Below are 20,499 nucleotides of genomic sequence, written 5' to 3'. Positions count from 1 at the left end.
AATGAGACATGAACCTTTGACGGGGTTATTGCCTCGACAGCGCATCACAAATGTCGAGTCCATATATGGGCAAATTTGAGCACCCGCAACAGGTGTGCCCACAGACACAACACACGCACAGCTTTATATATAGTAGATAACGAGCTCAGCTTAGCCAGACCACTATCAGGCTTAAAAGCACTTATCAACTTAAGTCCTATACTCTGTTTGACCGTGGTCCACCAGGGCTGTACACTAGGTCTCTGATTTGCAAACTCAAGCTGCAGCACAGGTACTGTGTCAAAAGAGCCACGGGTAGTTGTCAAAATGTCTTTTCAGGATACTTCCAAAGTGGCACTGATTGGATCCGCCACACTAGGAGCTATATTTGCAGCTGGTTATTACATTGGGAAAAATACATCGACATATTCCAGCATGGATATATTCAAGAGTCATGATGGGGCAAAGGACAATCTACTCGTGCAGTATGTCCTTAATCATTCAATGAGAGAACATCCAGCCCTGACAAAGCTCCGGCTGAGGACAATGGAGGATTCCTCAAATTCCATTATGGTCGCCTGTGAGCAGTCACAGTTCATGGCTAATCTGGCAAAACTAGTAAAAGCCAAGAAAGCAATAGAGATTGGCGTTTATACCGGTTACAATGCTCTGAACGTGGCACTGGCTCTGCCAGAGGATGGAGTTCTGGTGGCCTGTGATGTCAATGAAGACTACGCCAACATTGGCAAACCATTCTGGCAGGAGGCGGGAGTCGACCATAAAATCCACCTGCACGTACAACCAGCATTGCAAACTCTGGACGACCTCATAGCGTCTGGGGAGTCCGGAACGTTTGACTTTGTCTTCATCGATGCAGACAAAGTCAACTACGATAACTACTACGAAAAGTCTCTGCAGCTGGTGAGGAATGGAGGCATCATTGCCATTGATAATGTGCTGTGGAGTGGGAAGGTAGTGAACCCAGCGCATCATGACTTGGACGCACAGGCCATAGACAAGCTCAACAAAAAGCTGCACCACGATGTCCGAATCAACCTCAACATGCTTACCGTGGCAGATGGCCTTACGCTAGCGTTCAAGCTGTAGATCAGTTCACGTACCTCCAAATAAAATGTATATACAGCGGACCCCCTTCTGAAACTATTTTGTGCCAGGGAAGATGTCTGTTAAACATGTTCAGCATTATTCCAAATTGTTCAAAGATTTTCAAGATTTGTCAAAAAAAGAAGAAAAAACTGACACTTGGTGGTGAACAGACGCTATGGCGCTATTTTCGTGCTTTGACAGACCGACACACATAGCTGTCTATAGGAGTGGTTGCACCACTCAAAAGAAAAGGTATGTACAGGCTCACTACGCGTTGCATAACGTCATGTTATGAGCTTGAGGATATGCTATCTTTCAATAGCCAAAGTGTAAAATAGGGTTAAAGTGGTTCAACTGATTGTGACGCTAAAGACATTTCCCTGGGGACCCCCTGGAACACCTTCAAGGACCCCTGAGTGTCCCCGGACCGCACTTTGAGAACCACTGCTGTAGATAAAGTAAATAACAAAAGTGTATACTTGAGCATTTTGCTTCATGGTAAAGCTCAGGTCATTATGCTACCATCTTTCTGCCAATTATATTGTGCATGTATAGACCTACTGGTGAATAGGCTTTGATTTTGACCCTATAGCTTCAAACTAGGGATGTCCCGATTTTTTAGTTGCCTAACGATTTGAGATAGGGGTGCATTTGTTGTCGTCATTAATGTCATTGGCTGCACCATGTTCAGAGGTTTGATAAGGGGCATGAGCCTTTCCTTTTCATTGTGATTTCTCGACGTTTAAAAGGAACCCTGGGCGATAAGAATTATATGGCTTAAAACATTATACTTGCCCTCTATAACAAAAAAATAAAAATCTTTCTTCACTTTAAAAATTGTTAATATTTTAATCCTAAGGAGGGTGCCATTTTACAGTGTCTGGCGCAGGTATGACGTCACACATACTTGTGTAGTCAATCTATATGGATACTGAAATGCATCAAAAAGCATGTGCTACTTACCGAAGTAATTAAAACATGTATTAACAGTTTGCAGAAGTACAGTACATTTCAACCACAACTCAATACAAAGACTGTTAACTGTGAGTGGACAACCCAATAAAGCATTACATTTGTTTACAAGAGGGTCCACCATGTTCAATTCATCAAAAACAGACACTATCGCTATGCTATTTGTTGACGACAAGTCAACGAGACGAGTGACGTCATACATGCGCCAGACACTGCAAAATGACGCCCCCCTTAGGATTTTAAATATATCCTAACTATTTTTAAAATGAAGATGTTGCATGTGTTTTACATTTTAAATTTTAGTTATAGAGGGCAAGTATAATATGTTTATTCTACTAAACCGTTTTAATAGAGCAATGCAGTGACATTAAAAAATAATCTAATTCATACATTTGAATACTTGAGTATAACTATGACTTTAACTGAATAAAGAGTTAGATTTCTGCAATGTTTTTGTAATGTCCATTCATTATGCCAGCAGTTATTGCTGGAGGCCAGTTCATACATTTACACTCATTTTCATTCTCGTCCTCTGTACATGACATTGCACAGACGCCAGGGGCTGAGTGGTCATATATGTTGATTAGAGGGCCCCGAATTCATATGCAGAACCAACCAACTAGAGCAAGCATATGCTCGGGTTGGGGGAAAAGAAGATGGCCTCCTGGATTTTTGTCATCGATTTGGCCATCACCCTATCCCCACAACTCCACAAACGCCCAGAGTGGAGGCAAAAAAACAAGGGCATGCCACCACGGGCAGATGCTCGTGCAAGACTGCTTCGCCAACACCGGAGGGGACAGCCATCATCACACAGTGTTCTGTTAGATCGTCATCCAAACCGTTGGCAGCCTGGTTCACTCCATAATTGGCCACCAATACCCATCATTTCGTTTTCAGAACAATTTGGCGAGTGTAAGTGCCATCCAACCGTTTCTCTAATTTCTTTGAAAGTGTCCATGTCTCAGAGCCATAGTCTCAACGGCCGTCCTAACTATTTTTACTTTGAACATCTTACTAAGCTGGGATGACCAGATCTTATGCATGTCATTGCTGGGCAGGCTGATCAGGCCATACCCTTCCTAGTTTGAAAGTCCTTTTGGGAAGAAGATATGAACCCAAATACTTGTAGTCATCAACCTGTTTCTATTTTACCTTATGATGATGTACGATAAGAGCGCCCCTCACTTCACACGGGTGTGATTTTTGAGGGGCACAGCTTTTGTCCTCACGTCTCAATATTTGCCATTGACAATGAAAGGGGAATTCAGGTCAAATGTCCGCTAAATATTCTCCCCACACGTCTCAATATTTGCCATTGACAATGAAAGGAGAAATTAGGTCACTTTTCCGCCAAATATAATATAATATAACGCCATTGACAATGAAGGGAAAATTTACATCATATGTAGACGAGCAAATCGGCTAACCAATCAGATGTCGGTGGGAACGCTTGGCCAATAAGGGACCACCATTCTTGATGATGATGTACGATGATGTACGATGATGATGTGCGCCCCTCAGAATCACACGGGTGTGATTCTTTGGATACTGTACGGCTGTGAAGGACAGGCAGGGTGGAGGATTATATGTTCAAAGTCAAATTCAGAGTTAATTTGATCCGAGTTCAGGATATACGCGATGCCTGTCCTCTAATTAGTAGCAGTACTTGATACTCGATACAATGACAACTACAATGACTCCATTAGGACCAACATGTAATGTTATATAGAGAGAAGTGATGGCATAAGCTTCCAAATAGGTTGGAGATGGAGATAATACCCCCACGAATCAACAATGCATGCAGAGTCCAGATTTTGGACCCAATCAGGTTCCATGTGTTCCGGGTTAGTGTCGTTAACTGATTGCAGAATGAAGATGACGTCATTTTTTTGTTACGCTGATTGGCTTGAGAGGTTGTTTGTCAACACTGTACTCCCTCAACCAACCATGCATTAGCAGGGTCCAGACTCCACACAAATTAATGGAAATGCGATTTCAATGGGGAGTGGTTAACCAGGCTACAGAAATCTTTGATGTTGCTTTTTTGAGTGGATAGAGCAGATCATATAATGAATGAATTGGGAGATCTAAAGGTCAGAGGTCCTTTGACCTCCTTTGAATGACTGTGACCTTCAGTTCTTGAGCGATTCTCACAACCCTCTACCATATTGCCGAATTTAGTAGAAAACGAAAGCACAGAACTGCCAAAACTGCAAGTACGAAAACAAGGGGTCTTCGCTTTTAAGGATGCATATTTTGACAGCTCCAAACAGCATGACAAACGAATATTTGAATAATAATAGTTTCGCAATGTACTTAGCATGGTCAAGGATCATCCTGTTGATGTTGACGTCCGTGTGAAACACTAATTTATATTCGGCATCCAACATGCTGCCTCTCCTGTAGAAGTGAGTGCTAATGAACATTTCAGCGACTGTGTCACTGTTTGAGTACCTGCATGTAACCTCCCCCCCACCTTTTTTTGAGGGACGCTCGCCCCTCCTATATTTAGCTATTAGTGTAGCTTTTCGTCTTACACAAACATTAAATTCCCATTGACAATGAATGGAGAATTTACGTCATATGTGGACGAGCAAATCAGCAATTTTTGTCCTACACAAAGATTAAATTCCCATGGCCTGGGCCGTGGCTCAGCGGTCCAGGCACCTTGGCCGGTTGTCCGAGTCCGGCAGTGTGCCGCGGGTTCGACTCCCGATCGCGACGGCCTTTACTGCATGTCACTCCCCCATCTCTCTCCTGCATTTCCTGTCAGCCTACTGTCTGTCCCTCTATAAAATAAAATATATATAAAATAAAGGCGAAAGCTGCAAAAAAAGACTAAAAACAATAATAAAAAAAAATCAATTCCCATTGACAATGAATAGTGAAGTTACGTTTGTTACGTCCTATGTGGACGAGCAAATAGGTATGTTTTTGTCCTACACAAATGAAATCAACACAAAATCAACATGTTATGTAATTTCAAACGGGTGTGATTTCTTTTTACAGAAACATTTACATAACTTTTTGGCTAAGTACTTGGACTATACAACGTTTCATTCGAAGAGGAAAAAAATGATAAGGCGAGACAGAAGCCTTCCAAATGGCAGGCAGAGGTGTGTGTGTGTGTGTGTGTGTGTGTGTGTGTGTGTGTGTGTGTGTGTGTGTGTGTGTGTGTGTCTGTCTGTGAGATCTGGACCTTACCTGTATGTCATCAGATGTCAGGTGGCCCTTGTCATTGCTCTTCTTTTTGGGAGGGGGAGGGGCCGGCTTGTGGGCAGGTGGGAGGTCGGTCCTGTTATAGGGAGAGCAGAGGACAGACAACATGACACACGGCATGGCGGCACAGTGACAGATCTCTGCTTCTTAAGTTCCCTCACCTCCTACAGCACTCTATAATGAGAAGACCTGCCTGCACTTGCCTTTTTCACTCCCTTTTTCCTTGGGTTTTGATAGACCTGGCGTTTCGGGGGGCTTTTGATGCGGTGGCAGCCATCGGCCCCCCCATGCCCTTTCAACGGCTCTCGCTGGAGAGAGGGAGAGAACTGTGCTAATGAGGGCCCGACTGTAATTGGACACTGAGGTGAGGGGAGGGGATAGGAGGGGGGTCAGGGTGGTTGGGTGAGGGTTGAGGGCTTGGCGACAGGGAGAAGGGCAGTGTGTGATTAAGTGAAGTAAAGTCCTCGGCGAACAGCGCTTCCCGCAGTGCCACAGGAAGTATACACACTGGCCGCTGCGGGTGCCACGGATTGAAAGTTTGTCACGTATGATATGTCTTCAGCCGTGAGTCAAGCCTCCACACCCCGCGGTCACAGGCAGGCGCCCACCCACGCACGCACCCATGCTGATCTCTGGATGTCCAGCATAGGCGCCGGAGGAGGGGTCGGAAGGGCCTGAATGTCCCTCCACTATTATTGTGGAGTGGGGACTCAATTGCGATTGACTGGTCTATTAATACATTTTCCTCGACCGGCCAGAGGTCTAGCACCCCACCGCTCCCATTGTATTGTGCTGTGCTGCGTTTATTGCCTGCATTCTCTGCTTGCCTCTCCAGCAATGACCATGCTGTTGCTGGCTATAGTGGCTACGTAACTCGATCAACAAGGTGCCAGACAAGCTGTGTATGGCTGTGGATGTGAAATAAGCTTGGGCTGCTATGAAGTGCTGCTATGATGGACTGATAGGGGTCTATCATTTTGTCTATGGGACCCGGCAACTACCGGTGATAGCAGGCAAACAGGCGATGGTCGAAAAGTGTGCGGAGGAACGTCGCCCCAAAAAGATAAAAATTATTCATCTTTTCGGGCGATAACGGGTGATTGGGCGATGTGTCGGTCGACGCTCGCCCGCTGTTAAAACGCACTGTAAGGCTCTGGTCTCAGCCACTGCAGTGTATTTTTTGACATTCCGTTTATCTCCAAAGTTGAATATTGCCTCTACTGTTGGAGCAGCCATAAACTACACAGGTTCAGCACTGTAGACACCTGGACAGGCTTGGTCCAATATTCAACCTTATGGAGGATCGGGATCATTCTGTGACATTTGGTAAATATCCTTTATATAAACACAGTTTATATATGATCAACAAAAATGTACATCACAAAATAATTACAGTGTTTAAATGTATTATATACAGTGTACATAAATCATAACATTTAGAATAACTTCAATGTATCTTCTTTTTTCTTGCGTGAAAAATAAAGAAATCCGCGATCCCCACATTGTACACACACCCACACCCCCAACCATAATATCGCTGTAACAGGCTCAAAATGTTGGATAGATGAGGTGACAGCCAAAGATTTGAAACCACAAACTGTTTGCCTTTTAATAGATAGCCACAAGGAAATAAACAAGATAAAACAGATACATGTAATGACAGACGATATCTCTCCTCAGAATGTTTTTTGGGGATGACTGATGTATCCTTTGTGCGTCAAAACAGGTGTGTAGTCACACCCAGGCTCACATCTGGGTGTGACCACCAAATTATTTTGACTCAGGCCAGGTGTGACTGCTTACAGTAAATCAGCTCATCCCCACACTTGTACACATAGACATATAAAGGCTTGATGGCTCAAGGTGCAGTAGTCCTACAGTATACAGTACGTTATGTGGTAGCTGGTTTATTACAAACGTTATCAACATGGCTATGATTCAGGATGCTTATCTTCTTAATGTTATTTTTTATATGAATGTCATATAGGCTAAAAGCATACAAACCATTCTGACCGGGCACCCATTTTGTTGTTAGCATCATGTTATGCTTTATCTATTGAAAAATAGCAGATCTACAAGCTCATATCGCGCCACCGAGTGGCGCGATACGAGCTTGTAGGTCTGCCATTTTTGAAAAATCGAAGAACGACTGACATTTTTAGAATCTGATCTCGGGTCAGAATGGGTTCATCAGACCAGTGTGTGTCCAGTGGAAAACCTCGTATGAATCTGATCTCAGGTCAGAATGGGTTAAAAAATACATGCCCAATGGACACAATGTTATGAGTGAGCGAGCTGGACTGCAGCAAGATGGCCGCCACATAGCGACGTGGCTCTCCATTGGCCAGCAGCGTGGGTGAGCCATCTATATATCTATGGTTGTACATCCCTTCAATTTTGAATCTCACTACAGGCCTTACACAGAGAACAACAAAGCTTACTGTACATGTCAATATAACAAACAAAGTTGCTGAAGCACTATAATTCCTCATATTCCATCAAATCAAAAACAAAATGTCCACTTTATGGCCAGTGTCAGTGACACGGTGATGCATGCAGTGGGAGGAAGCCGATAATGAAAAGGCAAATCTGTCTCTTGTGTGTGTGTGTGTGTGTGTGTGTGGCTCTCCATTGGCCAGCAGCGTGGGTGAGCCATCTATATATCTATGGTTGTACATCCCTTCAATTTTGAATCTCACTACAGGCCTTACACAGAGAACAACAAAGCTTACTGTACATGTCAATATAACAAACAAAGTTGCTGAAGCACTATAATTCCTCATATTCCATCAAATCAAAAACAAAATGTCCACTTTATGGCCAGTGTCAGTGACACGGTGATGCATGCAGTGGGAGGAAGCCGATAATGAAAAGGCAAATCTGTCTCTTGTGTGTGTGTGTGTGTGTGTGTGTGGCTCTCCATTGGCCAGCAGCGTGGGTGAGCCATCTATATATCTATGGTTGTACATCCCTTCAATTTTGAATCTCACTACAGGCCTTACACAGAGAACAACAAAGCTTACTGTACATGTCAATATAACAAACAAAGTTGCTGAAGCACTATAATTCCTCATATTCCATCAAATCAAAAACAAAATGTCCACTTTATGGCCAGTGTCAGTGACACGGTGATGCATGCAGTGGGAGGAAGCCGATAATGAAAAGGCAAATCTGTCTCTTGTGTGTGTGTGTGTGTGTGTGTGTGTGTGTGTGTGTGTGTGTGTGTGTGTGTGTGTGCGCACGCGTGCGGTGCGTGTGTGTGTGGTAATCAAAGGCTCATTGCAGAAATTGTTTGAAGAGCAAGCAGATAATTATTTCAGACAGGGAGGTAGAAGGGTCGTTGCTGAGTAAATTCTTAATGGGGAAAAAAGAAAGCAAATCCCCAGATACGCTGACAGTCAGATGTCATCTGGCAAACGATGACAGCAAATCAGGACCGATCAAAGATAATGAGTCGTTATCCGAGCTTGTGTACTGTATTATTATCACACCGCTTCACGTCGTTAGGGAACAACATGACCTTTCCCCAAAGATAAAGATCTTTATGCACACCGGGTGCGTGACGAACAAACCAATAAAAAAACAAAACAAAAAAGATGTATTTTGGCTGCGGAAGCGCACATCATATGACAAGAAGTGTGTAAATAAAAATAATACGATTTCAAATGTGTTTTCTTCGAAAATAGCATATCTAGAGCAGCTATTTTCAGAATATCCAAAGTATAAAATAGGGTTAAATTGGTTAAACTTTAATGCTACATTAACTCATTTAGCTGGGGACCCCCTGGAATCCCCTCAAGGGCCCCATTTCGATCTTCCAGAATCGTATGCCTACAAATCATACAATGTAAAATATGGTTGCCTCATTCATACAGGTTGGTGCTTTAATTAGCGTTCGATGTGGATGTTGTATACTCGAGTCGTGACACAAACGGAAGCTTGAACAAATATATCTTTGGGGGAATTAATCACACAGCACAAATGTAAGCACCTTATAAGACAGATTTCGTTTATCTTTTTTCTTGTCTATGTACAGAAAAGTCTTTTTTTCATGGCTATCGTTTCCGCAGGGACACACAGGGCCACCACACCGAGGACACACGTTCGGGTGGCAACTTTCTTCAACGTGTCACACTGATACTTGCAGTCCATTGTAGCTTAACTCCTCTGTGTCTACCGAAGCCCTGCCCTTCCCAGGGAAGCAGCCACCGTCTCCTTGGAGACAAATGCAGTCATCATTTGCGATGGTGATATTGTGATAGGCCTACTGTATAAGTGCTCACAAAGTGTCACGTACGTGTTGTGAGCTTAGTAGGGGAGAGCACTGAGGGACCTTGGCCAACAAAGTACAGTATAGCTTTCACGTGGTTAAGCCCTACACTTTCTCAAATGTGCTGATCAATTAAAAAGAAAAAGCAGCATATCGGTGCAATGTGTTGTGAGCTTGATATTAGCCTGATTATCAGAATGAAGCAGCGCGGGCAGTCCACTCAGAGAGTGGGCGCCACTGGGCAGGGTCTATAGGCTTGATCCAGGCTTGTCACTATATGGCAGTCCACTCAGAGAGTGGGCGCCACTGGGCGGGGTCTATAGGCTGGATCCAGGCTTGTCACTATATTGCTATTGATGTTTTTTGGTCAAAACATTTTGTGATAATAAAATGTGTCCATATAAAAGATAGAACTGCAACCTGATAACCAAAAACCATGTATTCACTAAAACACCAAATTAGTACTAAGACAGTAATTAAACAAACGTTGGCACTTTGCACAATTTATTGTGTGCTGCCTGAAATAAAACACTGTGAAATGCAGGTTAGCACATGCCTCCTCAGTCATGCACCAAACCAAAAGATAAACTCGCTCTGCCAAACAGATCCTATTTAATACTCTATCTGCTGTATGTTCAAACTTCTCAGCTGGAAGTCTATATACTACAGGGCTTGTGGTGATTCATTATTCATGCAGGATTACAATTCTACGCTGCTTACAGTAATACAATGTAACACAGTAAACATCTGTATTATCTCCATTTCCTTTTTTTCTTTTTTACTTCGATGGGGGTGGTCTCACGTGGGTGTGAGACTGGCTGGATTTCACTGTATAGCTACATGTTCTATAGCACCGATAAACGTTTTAGCTCGAGACCCAAAATAGAGATGTGATGTCTCCCCAGATCCTAACGGATCGCAGAGCTTGTAGATCGACTTCTTCAAAGTTATGGAAATAAGCGAATTAGCAGGTAGACAAAACAGGAAAGGGCGCACACCAGTGTTGGTGAGGTGCTGGCCTAAGGCAGTAAATAAGTAAAAAAGAGGAAAAAGGCTGCACACTCGTAGCCACGATGCTGAATTTTTGATCAATGCAATTCAATTAAATTCATTGAGGGCTTATGGTAGGGGAAATATAGCCAATAATGCGCTTTTGCACAAAATAAAACCTAGACCTTTGGTGGGGACGTAACAACTACAAATAAAGGAAGAATGGAATTCTCCTTTAATGTTCCTCAAAATATCACAAAAAAGCAGATCTAAGCTCACAGCGCATCACGTCATGTTTGGTTATTTCTGACTAGCTGAATAATAAAATGGCGTTAAAAGGGCAAAATTGTTCTTCATTGAAGGCTACTGGGGTACCTCAAGTACCTCTGGGACCCCACATCGAGAACCACCGCTATACAGAACCACTGCTATAGCGTGATTGTGTCCCATAATTTCGGGCTGTGTTGAGTGAACCCAGCGAACATTTCTATTGACGTTCTGCATAAGCAGAGCCCCCCCTCTGGAGACACAGAGAGCAGGGATGTGTCAGAAACGCTTTGATACAGTATGGAGGAAAGAATGCACAGGGGCATCGAGCACGAGAGCTTCACTGATGTTTCATGAAGCAGTGTGTATTCCACGGAGCACACAACACAACATACTGTAGCCTACAGCAGTGCATACTAATACACACGCGTAGCCCTCTATACCAGTGTGCCTAAATCATTCTCTTGACAAAGACCCCCAAATTGATATGCATTATATGCTACGGACCCCCCATTTGAAACAAATCAGTGCCTGGCTGGGACCTCCAGACCATAATATGAGAATAGTTTTGTTGTTAATTAGATTAAGTACAGAATTCTACAACCTCATATAACTGTGGGTGCCGAGAGACTACAGTATGATCTGAACAGTCATTCTTATACAGTACAGTACATTTTCTCATTGGACGATATTATATACCTGGTGAAATTATGGTGACCTGGTGTCCATATTTTGTGCATGTCAGGCAAAATATTTCAACAATAGCCAAACATTATACAGCTTGGAGATCGGCCAAGTGGTCAAACTGTTTTGCTGGGGACTCCCTGGAACCCACTCAAAGAACCCCAAATCAACAACCACTGTATATATGATACACACAAAGTGTATTTAATGTAGTGGGCTACACACATTTGACATCTATGTAAAACAAGGTACTGTAACAGACCTTGACAGCTTAATTACATATAAGTATGTATAACAGCTTGGGTCTAAGTTCATTTCACATGAGCTGATATTCATAACCACTGCAACAAAAAATAAACTTGGACTCATTTAATCGTACAGTATATATGCTGTCAAGTCTGAAAAGGTTTATGCAGTATAAGCGCACATAACAATTTGAGGGCTGAAGGTTAACTTGTGAGACAGTCTGAGTTATTCCAGTCCCAACAAAGATCCAGAAATGGAGATGTATGCTTCAGCAAGGAAGTCAGGAGGATGAGATCTACAGTGGCAGCTACATAGGAGGCTACAGCCCTTATAGCCTGAGCTAACGTGTTAGGTTTCTGGTCTAGAGGGGCGGGTCGCGGCTGAGATTTGCGCACGCCCTGATTGGATCTCAACGATCTGTCCGTCACCCCCGGCCCCTCCTCTCCCCCCTATGCAGCGCTACGTCACATCATTTGGAGCGACGCCCACCCGGAAGGGTTGACTCCCACTTTTAGACCAGAGCGGCCAATGCGTTCCTCCAGGCTTTCAATTTTTGCACCAACAAAAATGAAAGCCTGGTACCGAGGCTACAGCCCCTATATCTCACTGCCAAGTAATGCAACAGTGAAAACCCGGAAAAATACTTCACATAATTTGCTTCTCTCCCTTTCATCCAAGGCATTGTTTTAAAGCGAAATGAATATTGTCTTTGATCTCAATTTCTTTCCACAGATGCTTTATTCCATACGAAGTTTATTGATAAAGGGATGCTATACATCAGTCTCTCTCTCTCTCTCTCTCTCTCTCTCTCTCTCTCTCTCCACAAACAGCACTCAAATAATATACTGTACAAGAATACAAATGAGTGAATGAGTAACAGTACAACATAACCAACACACAACATAACAACCATATCAACAATAGTAAACCGAGGCAGTATTCTGCAACATTGTATTCCCCCTCCCCAAATACCCCTCCTTATGCTGTGAGTAAAATACACAAAACAAATACAACTACACTGTGTAGGCTACTAAAATGTCTCATTTCAGCCAGTATCCATTGTTTGCTCCGCAACTTCTAACCACAAATGCACGCACACACACGCACACGCGCACACGCGTTCACATGCATGTGCCCACGCACGCGTGCACACACACACACACACACACACACACACAACCCTAGCGTCCCTATTCTGTAGTGAAGAGGTTAGGGTATAGAAAGATGATGGATGAAAGGAGGGGACCAAAGTCACAGACTCCTCGGATCCCTTAGGCAGCTAAGTATATTGAGTTTATAGCGAGAATAAAGCCTAGTTCATATTCCGTATGAGGGTGTAACTTGCTGAAAGGAACAGATTTTCAGCGAGTGACACGTTGTGTGATGGAGTATTAACTCTAATGCTGGGATCACCATTATTAGCCAGACGTGATGATGGGTGTGTAGTAGCCTGCATTGTGATGTGTACCTCTCGTCGTGTGTTTACAGGGGTTAGACCAGGCAGCACACGGCCTGTGGCCACACGGGGAGGACGCTAATGAAAGCCGACAAGCACCAGGAGCCCCGCGGGGCGCACAAAGCATCAGTCAGGGAAGCACAAAGCATCGGTCATGCAGGGAGCTATAATATTAGCTAGACCGGAGCTGCACCGGGCTCCCCTACCCCAGTATATCCACCTTCAAGACCTCTCTTTTCCCCGCTCTGTCGACCACAAAAGGCTCAGGGGAGCTTAACGGGAGATTTAAAGGGGATAGCACGGAGAAAACATAACTAATCCTTAAACTGAGAAGAGTAATCTGTGAGTTCTTTTCTTTTCTTTTTTTAACAGAAAAGAAAATGACTTTTTTGACACGTAGACGAATAGAAAGGGGACCTTTTGAGAGAGATACAGAGAGAGGAATAGAGATAAATATTCAAGGCCATCGATGTCCTTCGTTCGTGTGCAAAATAGATAACCTCCATCTCAGCTTGGCAGTGTACTCCATCCCCAGGTCTGTGGAAATTGAGTCTTATTTAATATACTTACAGTACTTTATAAATAACAGCTTTATATAGCAAGCTTGTAGATCTGCTAAATTCATTCATTTGGTGTAAATTAAACCGAAAATAGCCAATTCTGCCCCAGATTAGGGAAACTATATAAGGGTCCTACCATTTTAACAGCAGATACAAGCTTGCAGATTATCTATTTAAAGAATACATTCTGTATTACTTCTGTATGAATTAGGCATTAGAAAGCAAAGACCTGGTAGGAAAATAACATGAAGTGTCTGAGCTGCTCCTTTGGTTGCTTTCATTGATTCCTGTTGATTGCAATCTTATTTGGCAATTTAAATGCTAATGATACTTTTAATTACAAGATGGGATAAATGTGATCTGATCTTCGGGAGGCAATTACTTTCTTGCTTTGTCTACCTGCAATCTTCTCACAAAGATGGACAACAATTACCTAGAGAGACCTAGCATGGACCCCATCCACCCCCATTGCCGACCAGAAAGCACTATCAAAGAATGAAACAAATGGAGCCCTGTTTTATTTTCTGATAACTTTATAGTTCCGTTTTCCGTTTTGGAGGAATGTTCTGCTTGTTTGTGTTATTTTTTTTATTTAGATCCAGTCAAATTTAGTACATTATTTAATGACTGTCATCCAAGTTATTCCATTGGCTTATGCTTCTAATAGATTAAATACACTGTTATATCGTCCCTGTTGGGCAGAAACTTTGCATCTCATAGTTTTGTTTTGTACGTTGTTGTATGAGCCTGAGCGTGTCACGCAGAAGATAGGCTAGGGGATGGCCAGACTAATATCACTGCATAGATATTCTGGAACTTTGGTGTGGAACATTTATTTCCAAGGGTCGTTTACAAACAGATTCCAACGTCACAGCAAACAAAATCTCACATTGAATAGTGGGCTCTGATTGGTCATCCACAACTTTGTGTGCCAGACCAATTTTGATGTATTTTCCTGTGACAGATTTGCCTGGTTTCCAGGCTACTACAAGCTGATGACCCATTGAAAAACGTGTTTCCGCCCGACACCGAGGATATAGGACATGGAAATAAAGGCATCATTATTAAACAGTTTCTGTACAAATAAATGAAAACATGGTATGCATATATGAACAACATAATAACCACGACCAAGTCCTATACTTACAACACATTAATGGACCATTTGGGTTGACAAGGCTACTTTGGTCACAGCTTAAAGCTTGAAAATGTCCACAAATCGATAACCATATATTACATTTTCACAGGTCTCGACAGAGGAATGGAGTGAGTGTTTTTTTTCTGTTTTTTTTTACATTAGGGGCACATAATACAACTAACACCTCTCGGGATTGTTCACAAATAGCTGGCCTAGTGAAACCCATACTAGCCCTGTCATCCTTCAAGTTGATTTATTAAAGCAAATATTTGTGTCTACTGTACAATTACCCATTTCTTCATGGTCCATCAGTTATGGTAGTTTAAATGTCCTCTAAATTGTGCTGTGTTTCAGTCCTGCAAACTGCCAGAATTCCCATTGAAAGGGGTTTATTTTGTATATGTATAGTCCTGTGGGATGAGGATAAGTCTGTACTAGACTCAGAGTGTGTGAAGCTTTAAAGATACATGCATCATGACATTGACATCAAATACATCCTTCAGAGCTTGTTTGCATGCTGCATGTGATTATCCTCTGATAACATGAATACATGCAGTGGGTCCACTTTAGACTGATTTATGGCACGTGCTGTTTGCAACTCTGTTAATACCAGCCACGTGTCAGAAATGCTATTTGGTGTGCCTAGATCGTCAGGAGCCGTAGTGGTGCCTTTTCAGCATTTAGCATCATACATCATGTTGTGACAAAAGGCAAAAGCGATGAACACATTATACTGAGAACCAGAGGCTTTGACAATGGCCATCCATTTTGATAAGTGCTTGACTGTTTGCGCCAAAGCTGCCCCTTGTGGGCAGATGATTTATTGGGATTGACCAATTTTCAAGTCCTGTCATGTGCCCCTTTGTGAGGACAAAACACAAGCGTGACTGCTGGTGCAGTCAGCCATGTTATCTCAGCCCAGGCTCGATTAACAGCTCATCACCATGCAATAATTAAACAGGCTGGCTAAATGCTAGCCCCTCACCGGCCTCCCATGCAAAATGAAAGAATCTCCTGCTTTGTTATTTTCCTGCATTTCAATCCAGGCACATTGACTTGTTTTCATGCCCAGCGGTTTGCCAGCATTTAGCACAAAAATTGAACATTTCACTTAAATGAAAAAGCAAAACCATTTGTTCATAAGACACTGAACAGCTTTGATTACAACAGCGTTACAATAAATGAACACTCACAATACATAATTAATCTGGACAATATTAGTACAGCATTGAATCTCAGTGTTCACCACATGACGCAATGCATGCCCCAACAGACGAGACAAAAGCCAGGACAGTTTGACCACACCGACAGGACAATTGCGAGGTGTCATGCATGCGTTTGTGCACAGAGGGACAGTGGCGAGAGGCAGAGCGGGAAGGCAACACTGACAGCACACTATCATTCTGATTCAGTGAGTGTGGCAATAATTATTTCTATCAAATCCCCTAAGCCATTGAGCTCATAGCTTTTCCACCCATAACAATATTTGGATAATTGGGTGATTATATTTGCATGTTCCACTTCAATCATTTTGGGCAGGCTTGTTGAGATTCATTTAAATTTGTTTTTGTCCCATGCAAGCTCAACAAACACGGATACTTTGGATATTAAAATGTTTCACATTCCTATTCCTGTCTGTCTGTATGTCTGTTTCAAATCAAAATAGCCATTTCAAAAGAGATATGCTTAAAGAGTAATCTGATATTGTAAATAATGGTTTACACAAAATATTTGAATTTGTCGAACACCATTGAAAGAAAAGACAACACAAGACTCGTGCAAGTGTCTAGTGTGTTGTATATTATGGGGTGAATGTCTGTCCTGCACGCCCTTCGGGGTGTTCACAAGTGCGTGCTGACATACGTCACTTGCAGGCCACCATTACATGCGGGTAAAAGAATAGAGGATTCAGGGGGACAGGACTCGGTGGAGGGGGACACTGACAGACTGGGGACAGGTGCCTCTACTTTCCTTGTGGGGGATTCTGGCTTCTCTGGAGCCTGTGTCACACAACTATCGGTGACAGCGGCGACGGCGACACTGAAGGAAGGGGAGTGGGAGACAGAGAGAAGTTAGTGACAGCATCCGAGTGCACAGAGAGAGAGAGAGATAGAGAGAGAGATTAGAGCAGGGAGGAGGCAAGAGACATGAAGCAACAGGACGAAGTGCTGAAGGCTGTTTTATATTTACAAAGACCAGCTTCTCACCTATACATTTTATTCAGTCGGAAAAACAGCTGTTTCAAGTGAAGCCTCAGCCTGTGTGCGTGCACAAACTGCGCACGCATGTGTGTGTGTGTGTGTGTGTGTGTGTGTGTGTGAGTGTGTGAGTGTGTGTGTGTGTGTGTGTGTGTGTGTGTGTGTGTGTGTGTGACAGTATGTGATATTTTGCTATTCAAAACCATTACTGAGAACCATTGCGGTGAGTCTGGTGGTTTCCTGGTGTCGGACATTGTGTCCTTTCGGACATTGTGACTGGTCGGTTATTGTGACCATTTGACAATAGGATATGCATCAGCCATATTGGAGAAGAATTGGGCCTCTGCCTTATTTCCTTCACAGGTGTTACCAATGAGGTTGTGTTCCATTCTGGTCAAACAGGGTCAGGGTGCTGATATTGTGCAGGTTGGCCAGGGACTTTGATGGTTCCTTCAGGGGGTCCCAAATGGCCCATTGTGAATCCTTTTGGTTCCATTTGTACTCTCCCGAGAGTTATGGGGGTCCTTGAAATGTAAAGTTTGAGAACCACTGTGCTATACTAAATGGAACAGAGTCTTCATTAGAATCATTGGTAACACCTGCGGCTGTGTTATGTCTCGCTCGGCCATCGACTCCACATCTCTGTGCTGTGGTTCGGTGGCCATCAGAGCCACCAGAGAGCTCCAGAGCACCCCACAGCAGACCTCAGCAATTAACCTGTCTCCCAGTTCCAACCTCCCCACCTGAGTGTCGTCTGCAACCAGCTGATGAGGATACAAACGCCAGCCCTGTCTGCAGCTCTTCCCTAGTCTACGTTTGGTAAAGTTAGACAGCCAGACTTAGGTTCTCAGTGTTTAGAGCTAGCTGCATCTTATTCTTGTAACCTGCCACGGTCCCTGTGAAGGTTCCGAATCCCAGCCGGGAGCCCTACCTTACTGCCCCGGCCCCCTATGATGGTACATTCTCCCTCTGCCGGGGGTTTCATGCAATGTGAGTATGTGTTTGATCTCCAGCCCAGCATGTATTCTACTGACCCCGCCCGTATAGCACACATTACCAACCTGCCCGTGGATTTATAATAGTCTTGAGGAGTCCACAGCCTATTATGCAAATTTACAAGGACTTACTGGAGTTTAGGGTTGTTTGATCACGACGTCCAGGTGCATGACGCAGAGACAGCTCTCTCTACGTTCCAGCAGGGCTCTAGCTCAGTAGCAGATAATAGTCTCTGAAGCATGCTGCTATTTCAATTTTGTCCAATTCCCTTTTAGCTGCAATCAATTGTTTCTGTGTTTCTTTATTTTTTTATTTTATTTTCCAGGACTCTTTCTCTATTCCTCTTTTTCTGAGAAGAGTATGCTATTATTTCCCCTCTTATTGTGGCTTTCGCAGCTTCCCACAGTATGGTTGTATGGGTCCCATCTCACACCGAGCCAAGCCTATCACCCTCACTGCCTTGGGAGGTCACGTGGAGAGCATCCGCCACTACATTATTCATTCCCCGGGCACTCGGTTCATCCTGGGCAAACCCTTGTTGGAGCTTCCCACCACATCTGCTGGAGTTCTGGGCGCAATCTCAGCTGGAGCGCCGCCGGCCAGGTCTGTTGCCTTCAGTTCGCCCCGACCACCACCCAGGCTGAATGTCCTCCTGCCCGGGTTCCTCCACGGCTGAGGTATCGCCGACGGCGTCGGGCTCACCCCGACATTCTCTGTCAGTCGCAAGGTGGCGACTCCTGGAGGGGGGGTCCTGTTACGTCTCGTTCCCCATCGACTCCACATCTCTATGCTATGGGTGTTCGGTGCCCATCAGCACCACTAGAGGACTCCAGAGGGCCCCACAGCAGACCTCAGCAACCTGCTTCCCAGTTCCAACCTCCCCATCTGAGCATTGTCTATAATAAGCTGATGAAGCTACAAAAGCCAGCCCTGTCTGCAGCTCGGCGCCAGTTCCTCACCAGTCTACAGTTGGTAAAGTTAGACAGCTAGACTTCTCAGTGTTTAGAGATAGCCAGTTTAACGTCACGCCGTTGCTGTGCATGTTATTCTCGTCTGTGAACCTGCCACCGACTCTGCTTCTCCTCGCCTCAACAGTGCTTCCAGGACTCGAGCTGTGTTCTACAGCCTACGGAGCACTTACCCGCCCTTACCCACCTTGCTGTGAATAAATCATTCTCTGCCTCCTCATTGCTGTTGCTTTTGGGTCACACCACAATGTAATAACAACCTGCCTGTGAAGGAAGTAAGGAAGATGCCCAATTTCTTTCCAATATGGCTGCTGTGCATAGAAATGATTATGGTTGAAATGCGCAGAGACACAGCTGTGTTCAACTCAGGCCGGCTCAACCATCTCTATCGTTGCCATTTATATCGTTAGTAGACATCGTCCGTCACGAGCATCATGGCGAAACTTCAACCTGTTTTGTGCACTTTCTCCATGCACATCAACATCAACGTCTCAAATATAAAGAACTTGTGCCATGCTTATGTTACATAAGTCCTCGGGCGGGTATTAGTACTCGTATCTTCCGTATTGTTCAATAAAAAGCATGTTAATCTGATGGCTGGCCATTTTGTCAGAGTTTAGAGTAAAATACACCTTCCAACTCATATGGTCGCGTAGGTGAAAGCAAAAACTGAGAAAATTTCCACCGATTGGTGCTTTTTATTGAACGATAAGGAATATACGGGTACTTATGCCTGCCCGAGGACTATATTAACATCGGTGGCCATGGGGTAAGCACTTTATATTTAAAATCTGAACCATTATGTAGATATGTGTATGCTGTGTAAATGGAGAAAGTGTGCAAAACAGGTTGAAGTTTCAGGGCTAGAATTATGGTTAGCATATCTGTGGTTAGCATCGGGCACCTTGAAAATCAAATCAATCACATGTCCTGTGGGAGATGAGTGCCTCCTAAAAAAAAGCATTGTAACCTCAGCATGAGTTGATTAAAGGCTTTATATGCATCCTGAGAGGAAGATAGCCAATCCACTGTACACAGCAGTATCATTTCCCTCATGGGGTGTGGGGAGGGGTGCATTAGTTTACACCCGCCACGAACACATAGAAACCATCGGGCTGTCTCGGAAGCCACCAGGTGTTTTTGGCGAGAGCAATTAACGGGATGCCACCTGAGTGACCCCACCCCCGCATGCAGGGCACACACACACACACACGCACGCACGCACACACGCACACACACACACGCACACACGCACACACGCACACACACACACACACACACACACACACACACACAACCTCTTTGCTTTAAACATATCCCACAACTAACTCCTCCTTTTCCAGATGGCGGAGGAGGTATGTTTATCACCCTCATCGCCTCTCTTTCCCTTCAGGCCTACTCCCTGCAGGAACATCAATGTCGATGATAGTGTCTCCTGCAGGGCCA

General features: G+C 44.0%; 2 protein-coding genes across 2 annotated transcripts in view; one reads left to right on the top strand and one right to left on the bottom strand.

The window, feature by feature from the left end:
• Positions 1-20,499, bottom strand: part of nectin1b (nectin cell adhesion molecule 1b) — a gene marked incomplete at its 5' end in the record, with an annotated part of 38,416 nt that overhangs the window by 11,223 nt on the left and 6,694 nt on the right. The window contains 2 exons of the mRNA XM_083773263.1: positions 5,266-5,356; positions 16,836-16,931. Coding sequence (XP_083629389.1) covers positions 5,266-5,356; positions 16,836-16,931 — 187 coding nt within the window. The remainder of the gene's footprint in view (positions 1-5,265; positions 5,357-16,835; positions 16,932-20,499) is intronic.
• Positions 307-1,086, top strand: LOC310864124 (catechol O-methyltransferase domain-containing protein 1-like; the record flags this gene model as incomplete). The annotated part of the gene is made up of 1 exon (XM_083772697.1): positions 307-1,086. One exon carries the CDS (start codon positions 307-309, stop codon positions 1,084-1,086), a length of 780 nt encoding a protein of 259 aa, XP_083628823.1.

Source organism: Protomyctophum parallelum (genome assembly GCF_964188405.1).
Source record: "Protomyctophum parallelum genome assembly, chromosome: 9".
NCBI classification, from domain to species: domain Eukaryota; kingdom Metazoa; phylum Chordata; class Actinopteri; order Myctophiformes; family Myctophidae; genus Protomyctophum; species Protomyctophum parallelum.
The sequence above is the reverse complement of the archived record's forward strand: the minus strand, read 5'-3'. Positions and strand labels throughout refer to the sequence as shown.